This window comes from Puma concolor, chromosome C1 (genome assembly GCF_028749965.1).
Source record: "Puma concolor isolate L17-30 chromosome C1, mPumCon1.1.hap2, whole genome shotgun sequence".
In the NCBI taxonomy this organism is placed as follows: domain Eukaryota; kingdom Metazoa; phylum Chordata; class Mammalia; order Carnivora; family Felidae; genus Puma; species Puma concolor.
In genome coordinates this window covers 126,846,645-126,855,840 of record NC_141674.1, presented here as the reverse complement: position 1 = coordinate 126,855,840, position 9,196 = coordinate 126,846,645, and the positions used below count along the sequence as shown (strand labels likewise).

Below are 9,196 nucleotides of genomic sequence, written 5' to 3'. Positions count from 1 at the left end.
GAACAACACAGGCACGTCCCCGCACCCAGGAGGTGCACGTCTTCTAGCTGCCATCTGTCAAGCACACACAAGATTTTCTTTTGTTCTGCCACCATCCACTTTGAGGAGCCAGATCCCCGCAGCTGCCCTCAAGCGAGCCACCAGCCCCACAGTGCACCCTGTCTCCCTCCTGCTTCCTTCTGGAAGCAGACGGGAATAATAATACAGTGAAGGTGGACAGTAAACAGTGGGAAATCAAAGAAACAAGACATGTGATCAATCCCTCTTTGCCCTCCCCTGTTCCCCCTCCCACCCACCCAAATAAATAAGTTAATGGGTTTAGGAATGTTCCCGTATCAAGTTCTTTCCGACAAGCTCCATTCCTCCTCTGGTTCTGTTTTAAATGCATCTTGAGACTCTCCTTCTCCCTCGGAGCAGCCTCATAGACACAGTCTCCTCAAGAAATAAAAAATGAAGTTGTGCCAGCGAGAAGCCAGGCTCCCTACTTGACATCTGCTCTTGTTTCACTTTGGGGAAAACTCTGCCATGGTGCTCTGACCGCAGAAGGAGCAATACCAAATTGAAACCTTCCACCATCAAGTTCAGGCTCTGGCGAGAGTCCCTGAATGACGTCTGCCCCCTGGCCCTGCCCCGATGGTGTTGGGGCCACCGTTTCCCCAGCAGAGTGCGTGTGGGGCCGAGTCAGTGGCCGCTATAGACAGTCTTTACAGAGAGCCACCTGGCCCTTGATGAAGTCCCGGCAGGGGCAGACCCTCTGGTGCCTGGGGTGGGCGCCCGCACAGCTGAACAGCAGGAGGTCACCTTGAAACACACAGTGCTTGTTCTTGGGGTCGAAGGAGGGCACCAAGATGTCCTTGGCCAGCTCTGAGCTTTGGCAGATCACCTCATATCTGGAGAGGAAGAGAAAGGCATGAGGGTTGGAGATGCGGGCACTGTCCTAGTCATTGGCACCTCCATCCCACTTCAGGTGTGGGGAGCACGCTTGGTTCATCTGCTGTAGAAAGGACAGGGTAGCCACCCTCTGACTTAGCAATTCCCCCACCACTAGGAATCCAGGCTGGACAAAAGTGTGTGTGTGTGTGTGTGTGTGTGTGTGTGTGTGTGTGTGTGAATGTGTATTCAAGGCTACTTACAGAAGCACTGTCTGTAATGTAACCTGAGGAAGGTTAAGTAACAGAATGAGATGGAGACTGGGATCAGCTTGTGCTAAAAAAGGTAAGAGGGCTACACCCTAAAGCCTTAACAATGGTTACTTCAGAGGCCTGAGACTGGGGCAAAGATGGACATTATTTAATTATTTCCAAAAAACGATGTTTAATGTTTTTATTGATGGTTTAAAAAAATTGATGGGACATGGCCTTAGTCTCCCACTGGAGGGCAATCAGATGGTCTCCCAGGGGAGGGTGCTGTCCCAGGGCACCAATTCACTGGGCCTCCATAGTCACCTTGGTGTGTGGCAATAGCAGCCTCCCTCCCGCCCACTTCCTGAGACATGAGCGCCTGAGGCTTCTGGACATGTGGAGCATGAGTCCGAATCCAAGCCCTGACTGCAAACCCTTGTGGCTTTGCTTCCTCGGGTTGGGGATAACCAACCGTGTTGGCCTGTTACCTCAAAGAAGAGCTGCATCCTTTTTCTTCTGGCCTGAGGTACACCGGTCCCACCCACACGGTCTCCCCTTGAACAAGGAGGCCTCAGCAGGTGCCCAGCACCGTGTCCTATATGCCAGGTGGGGACTAGTTCAGAGAAGAAAGTATAGGGGGGCCAGACAGATCTGAGTATGAGTCCTGAATTTATCCCTTATGAGCTGTGAGACCATGGAGAAATGACCAAGCCTCTCTGTGTAGAGGGGGGACAAATAATCCTTAACTCACAGGGGAGATGCAGGAATTAAATTAGTGCTTCCAGAGCACTGGGCAGAGGGTAGCTCTGGGTTAAGTATTTAATAAACAGCAGCCGTTATCATTACTACAACCACCGCCACTGTCACCATGATCACCGTGGCCTGGCAGACACTGGCTCTGTCACCTGCCTCCCTTGCCGGAGGGTGTGAATTTACACACAGGCCAACCATCTCCGTTCTGCTTTGTTCACATAAATCTTGATTCTTGCTGACAAGATGGGGACCCAGATGGGGCACTCTAGGCTTCCTGCTGCCTCTGGGAAGCTTCCAAATGTCAGGGGAAAAGCATCGTACTCCCTGTTATTCCTGCCCCCTCTCGTCTTCCTCCAGCCGATAAACTGTCCGGCTCGAGCCTGCCCTTGCCAATGTGAACTGGGCAATTCCCAGCACGTCTGCTGGGGCTTCTGAAGAGTTCTCTGGGCCTGCCTGCCTTGTCCCTGGTGCTCAGGAGGGCTTCACCCACTGTCATGTTGTTCCTGTAGTCACCAGGGAGCTCTGTGACTTCTCTAAATGCCCTAACACCTCTGGTCTTGGTGTGCCAGCTGGGGGGTGTGGGTGCCCAGACAGTGACGGCACAGACAGGAAGTGGGGATTTATGGATTTCCTTGAGAAAAAGGGAGTCAGAGATTTGGGGCTATCAGGTCCTTCTCACAGGACCCCTCCACTGGCCTACGCACAAAAAGGGTTCTCCAAAACTCAACTGTGCATTAGAAATGTCCAGATGGAATGTAGCTTTAGAATACAGATTTATGCTTAGGTTATTTCTTTATTTAGGTGAATTCTAGCAGCTGCTACGTCTTAGCTCCAGCCATCTGCCTAGTAGATGCTGACCCGAGTTGGAAATCTCTACAACCAGTCTGAGACCCCACAGGATGGGTATAATTGGGAGAAGCCATGAAGAAAGCCTCCTGGCTCCTGCCCCCGGTCACCTAACTCAGACCCTAGGCACATGCTCCTGGGATGTGAGCACACACGTGTGCCTGTTCTGTGAACACATCTCAGCTGAGGCTGCAGCAGAAGCGGCCTGCCTGGGGATGGGGTCCAAATACCACCACACAATGCTCAAGCAGCTGGTATTCCCCAGAACTCCATGTGACCTGCCACGAGGCAGCTCCCTGAGGGTTCGGCTAATATGGGGCCCCACACACTTGTGGATGCCATCCAACCGCCTGGCCCCCAGGGAGCTTTCCCTTCTATTAGCATGTAGGCCCCTGTCCCACAGCACTGGGCAGGCAGGAAGAGCACTCCACCATCCTTGCTGAATTAGTTGCTAGAGTGCATCTGGAAACCAGCCTCCACGCCCCAGCAGTCCTCACTCCTCACCGGTGGATCCCCTGCCTTTTCAGAGCATGTGTGTTATTTCAGTTTCCCTGTTCCTGTGATGTCTGTCTGTCTGTCTCTGTCTCTCTCTCTCTCTCTCACACACACACACACACACACACACACACACACACACACTCTCGCTCTCTCTCTCTCTCTGTCTCACTCAGAGACCCTTAGCACACTGTTTCCTCTCTGTAGGACCCTGTGGTGATGACCTCTCCCCAAATGGCCTCTTACAGGATGGCAGTGGGATTCTGAGGCCCATCAGCTTTTGCTTTACATTTTATAGCTCTTGACCAAGAATAAAAAGGCAAAGCCCCAACTTTGGGGATAGAAACAACCCATTCCTCCTGACATACAGACACACACAGGGTGAAGGGATGCAAACAGGGTCCCATCTGCTGGTCTCTTCCCCACTCCTGAGTTCCTCCCCTCTCTCACCCCCCTCCCCCTGCCTATTCCAACCCTGAATCCACCAAGTCCCCCAAACTCACTTGTGAACACTCGGACTCAGGCACCAAAATAGGTAGCAAACTTACAAATGAGGTGTCACATGAACACATGCTCCTGTTTACGGAACTGAGGTCCTCCCTACAGGGCCACACCAGCATGGACTTTGGTTCTAGCTGGGGCCTCTGCCTCTGGACCCCTGCCCCTGGTCTGTCTGTGTCAGGTCAGGCCACACCTGAATCATGCATGTTCTGTGCACAAGACTTTGTGGTCGCCTCTCCAGCACTTACAACAGGCTCTGCGTGAACAGGAGCTCCAGCATCAGCTCTCTGATTCCCCCTGATTCAGGACAAGAGCACAGGACATTCCAAAGGCCTTGATCTATGTGATATGAGGATAGATGGACCTTCAAGGTCACGGACACCCAAAGACTAAAAGGAGATTATGCTCAGACCAGGCCCCAAGTTGGAGAAGAAAAAGTAGCATGGGCTTGTGGGAGCCACTCATTGCTAATCGGCCATGAATATGGATGAGCCAGGATTGTGTCATAGTGAGGAGGTACTCAATAGACCACCAGATAGCTGGGGTTCTACAACATTATCGGTATTTACAAGTGCAGGAACAAGGTATTCAATAGGGCTCTTACATTCAGAGAATTTCAGGCAGCTTTATTGCAAAATTAGCATTCACTGCAGCCTCCTTGGGAGAAAACCCATGTAGCTATGATGGGGTTTGGGAGAGGGTTGTTAAGCAATCCCATGGCACAGGGCCTGGCCATGGGACAGCCCCACAAGGCCTTCCACTCTAATGGGCTCTGCATGGTATGGGGAGGTGCAGAGGAAGGCTGGGGAGGCGACTGGTTTTATGGTCTCAGCGTGGCAGCCTCAAGCCTGCTCCACTGCCCAAGGCTCTTTGGATGAAGGGGCTGTTCTGCTCTGTCTTGGGCACCAGCTACACATTATCTCACCCTCACACAGGATACCCCCATTTTACAGGTAAGAAAATGGGTGGAGCAGAGGAAATTAACCCATTGGCTCTCCTTCCTGTCCCTCCACTGGATCTAGACCTTTGTCCCAGAGACAGGCCTGCTGTGTGGGGCTCTGTCCTATCTGAACCAGGTCATGATCATCATACATAGGTGGGAGCCCGGATTCTTGCCTGGCCGGGAATCAAGGACCATGCAGTAGAGGAGTCTCACTTGGGTTCCATTCCCAGGATGCAGCTCCTTATGTTTCCTCTTCCAGAGGTGGAGACAAGGAATGTACACGGACAGCTCTGTATGCACACTCCCTAGTCTATCCCCAGCGAAACCACACTTCCAATATAACCAGAGAGAGATACTCAGGGTTCTCAAAAAGCAACCTTGCTACAGAAGTTATCTGCAAAAGGAGCCAATAGGAAGCCCCTCCTGGAACCTGAGAATTCAGGATATGTACTTTGGAAATGGAAGCTTCTAGTACCATGAGTCTTTCCTTAAATATCAGACCACCCCCCCCCCCCACCCGGTCACAAAGTTTCACTGGTCGCGGAGTAGGGTGCCACACTGCCTCTCTTCTGGCATTTGTTTTGATAGTGGAATCAAGGTAGCCTCTGAACTCGGCCTTCACATAAAAAGAATGGTAAAAAAAAATAGCATGCTCCACATCCTTGCTTGAGAGCTTTCTTGCAGGTGAGATGCTACAGGCCAAACTCTCTAAGAAGGGTTTTATACCACATTTGAGAATAAGAAGACATACACACAGGACCAGGCCAGCTCAGACCTCTGTGCACAGACAACCACAGTGGCCAACCGCTGTAATAGGGCAGGAAGCCAGAATGGGAGACAGGCAAGCCATGGGCAGTGAGTGCACTATTCCTGAAACATCCTGCTCGAGACTGGACGGTACCACTGGATGGTACCACGGCTCTCCTCAGTACCTAGGGTTGGGACATAGCAAGTCTCTTAAGGGAAAGTGCTTAATCAGGGCAACTAAGGGGGGAGGGGGAGTGGCTAGGTAATTAAGTAATATGTGGCCCAGGGTGGGTGTAATAGAAATTGGAAGCACAGATTTAGCATGGACAGAGGTCATGACTCAGAGGCCAGAAGAATCCTCATGTAGAAATTTGGGATCTGCAAATGCCAAAATCAAAATGCCAAGCAAAGGGAAATGAATGGGATCACTAAAAGTAATGCAGGCAAGAGGAGAAAAAACTCAAGCGATACAGAAGGCCTCTTCTGGGCACAGCTCTGGCCTGTGCTGCACCCGTCTCCCTGCCAAGGGGCTGGGAAGTCAGGCCTGCTCAGGCCCTTGTAATGTACTGAATTCCAAGGGTGTTGCAATCAAGTGCAAAAGGGGATGGGAGCCACAGCAGGGGAAGGTGGCAAGGGATGTGCCGTGGGCAGTTCTAAGCCAGCTTCTTACGCTGATTTTTCATTCCTCTCGGGCTCCACGCTTCAGCATGGACCATGACCTGCCACCTGCACGGATCAAGCTCTGCAGACCTGGCTTCTGCCAGGGGAGCCCAGGGGCAGGACCCTCTATGTTTGTGGTTCTGCGCCCATCTCCATTCCCACAGATCTTGGGTGTAACATGAGACAAATGAACACATCCCACAACATCCAATTCCAAACACCGTGTTATTTATCCAAATACAACACCCCCATATGGATTCCAAATATATCAGCATGCCAGGTGATCTCATCTAACACCAGAACTGTTGGCCTAACGTTCTGTGGGGCAGGGCGGGGAGGGGGACCATGCTGCCACCTGCTCCCCAAACCCTGTCCCTCTTGGCACAATGGCAGCCCAGAGGTGAGCTGGAGTCTGGGCTGGCCCTCCCCACCCCTGCACTTACTTCAGCATGTCTTTGTCCTTGTTGAGATGCTGGAAGAAGGAAGGTTCGCAGATGAGCTGGTTCTCCTGGCACACCTGTTTGCAGGACTGTCCGGGCTCGGCGAGCTTCACCTGCAGGGCACTGAGGGGCGGCCACATCACCTGCCCATGGCAGAAATCCTAAAATGACAATGAAACCATCAGTCCAGGGACCAAGGACTCAGGTGGGGATGCCTGTCACGTCAAGCTGCCCACACAAGGTGAAGCATCCCGCCGAGAGAGCAGCGAAGGCCAGGAGGTGGGAGCCACACACACTTGGGTTGCAACCGGGCTCAGCTGGAACACATCCTTGGGCCAGGTCTTTACCTCTCTCTACCCACCAGCTGCCTCAGCCACAAAGGGGGACAACAGTATCTCCCACGCAGGGCTTGAGGATGAATGGGAGCACAAGGCATGTGCACAGCATCGTGCCTGCCAGTAGCTGCTGTTAATCCTCATCTTTCCCATCCATCCACCATGAGAAGTCACTGCCCCTGAAGGTCTACCTCTGGGCCCACCTTCACCAGCTGTTCTGTTCTGGCTCTGATTCCCAAGGCTTTGAACGTGTCTACCTAATTTGGCAGTTACCTCGTATGAGTGCTAGTTCAGACTTCATGAAGCAAGGGAGTGTGCAGGTGTGGCTGAGAGAGCCTACTGTGGGGCCACGGCCTTGGTGGAGCTCAGGGCTCGTTAGGTGACAATAATGATAACGGGGCACTAATGTCACAGCTAGAGAAATAGAAGACGTAGGATAGGACGTGAAGGGACCTGCCCCCCCAACTCCCTCCCCTCCGGCCCCCCCCTCCCCCCACAGAGAGGCACCTGCAGCATAGAAGCTACAGCGGGTATGCAGAATAAGGCAGGGCCAGTCATTCTGGGATCTAGAGGGAGTGCAGGAATCTAGCGTGTCCCAGGAAGTCACAGTGTGGGTAGAGGGATGTGACGTGGGTGGGAGGGCCACTGTGTGGCACGATCGGGCGCCCTGGGTGACAAGCAGACCAGGAGGAGCTGGAGAAAGGGCTGATGAGGAGCAGGAAGCTCTCTGTGACCTGTAACCCCAGGCTTGCACTTGGGCTGTGCTGAGGCAACCCTGAACAGGTACCAGTGGTGGGAACTCATGCACGTCTGGCTCCCAGAGCTTGCTTGGCTTGCACAGTGTGGTTGGAAACCTTGGGAAACTGCGGAGTCCCTGGGCTGTCCAGGCTGCAGAAGGTGGCGTCTGGGCAGGACACCTGAGCAGCCACGTGTGCTTAACTTGTTCTTGGGGCAGACTAGCTCTCGGGAGTACTCAGAGGGGTTCAGGACCCTGGGCTCTGAATTCCACTGATAGGAATGCACCCTACAGACATACGGGGACACATGGGGTTCAAAGAAACCCACACAGGGTATCACAGCGGCACTGCCAGAGTAGAAGCAAAAGACTACAGCTAACTGTTTAAACACAAACTATACTCCAAAATGCAACAGGTTCCTATGTCCTGACATGCAGACCTCTTCAGGACATACTAAGGGCTGAAAGAAGCAGGGTGAAGGCTGGTGTACAGGGTGTCTCCATTTGTGTCAAGCAGTGGGGGAGGAGCTGGAAAGGTTCTTCCAAACACTCATCAGCTCCTTACAAGAATCTGTCTGGTGTGGGTGGTGCTGAGAAGGGAACTAAGTAACATGGTCTGGAGTGGTAAGGAAATTTACTTTTCAGTGTACGTCCTCCTGGAATATTTTGTGTCCTCATGTTTCCTTTCCTTGCTCTGTGTACATGAGCTGATTTGTAATCTCAGGACCCTGGGCTCCCAGAACTGGCACCAGCAGAGGAAATGTTTCATACCCCCCCCCCCCCCGGCCCCTGGGCTGGTCACTTGGAGCATTGCAGGCAGGGCCTGCCACTGTCCTGTCCCTTAGCAATGAAGTGGGTGCAGCCCCAGGGAGTGGGCCGGAGCTACACCCAGGAGGGCCCTTTTGTACTGCTTGCATTTTTTTTTAAGTTTGGGCTTGTACGACTTTTAGTGAGCCAAAGAAAACAGAAAAGAGCAAAGGGGACACTCCCCAGGCCCTGCAGGCAGCCAGTTCTGAGGGTACATCCTGACTCATTAGGAAAGTGAAGATGATGACACTGAGACTTCTTAAGCCTCCTGCTTCTCTTCGCCTCCTCCCTGAAAGACGTGATACTGTTACATGGTGAGAAAGTTGACTGGCAGGTAGTGAGTAGTCAGTGCTGGGTTCTAGTCTAGTTTCCTCAAATCAGTGACGCAGACCCCAACAAGTAGGGCAAACCCACTGTGGCCCTCCATATCACACAATTCTATCATGAGGGGACTGGACTGTTCGAGGCTGAGTGAGTTTGGTGGCTAACGAAGACAAATCCTTTACTGCGTGTGGTTGAGACACCTTGAACACCGACTCACATCAGGTGAAGACAGAAGATTCCAGAGAGCCTAACAATGCAGAGATGACAGAAATACACTGGATTGTTTAGAGATATTAGGATCCAGGCTAACCTGCTGAAAGTGATGCATGGTGGGAGGGGGAGCGGAGTGTCTGGGCTTACCACAGACAGCGCAGTAAGCAGACCCTACTTGACTCCTCAGATTCACGATGATCTTGAACACAATCCATGTGCCTGCTAAGCCATGGGCAGCACAATAACTGGGTGACTGCACAGACCCACGGCACCCC

General features: G+C 52.5%; 1 protein-coding gene across 7 annotated transcripts in view; it reads right to left on the bottom strand.

Moving 5' to 3' along the window:
• Positions 1-295: 295 nt before the first annotated feature.
• MGAT5 (alpha-1,6-mannosylglycoprotein 6-beta-N-acetylglucosaminyltransferase) overlaps positions 296-9,196 on the bottom strand; it is a 336,396-nt gene continuing 327,495 nt past the window's right edge. For all 7 annotated transcript variants that reach the window (XM_086715203.1, XM_086715204.1, XM_086715202.1 and 4 more), the window contains 2 exons: positions 6,510-6,667; positions 296-890 (listed from right to left, as the gene is read on the bottom strand). In XM_086715203.1, the coding sequence (XP_086571329.1) occupies positions 692-890; positions 6,510-6,667 (357 nt within the window). In that variant the 3' untranslated portion in view covers positions 296-691. The remainder of the gene's footprint in view (positions 891-6,509; positions 6,668-9,196) is intronic.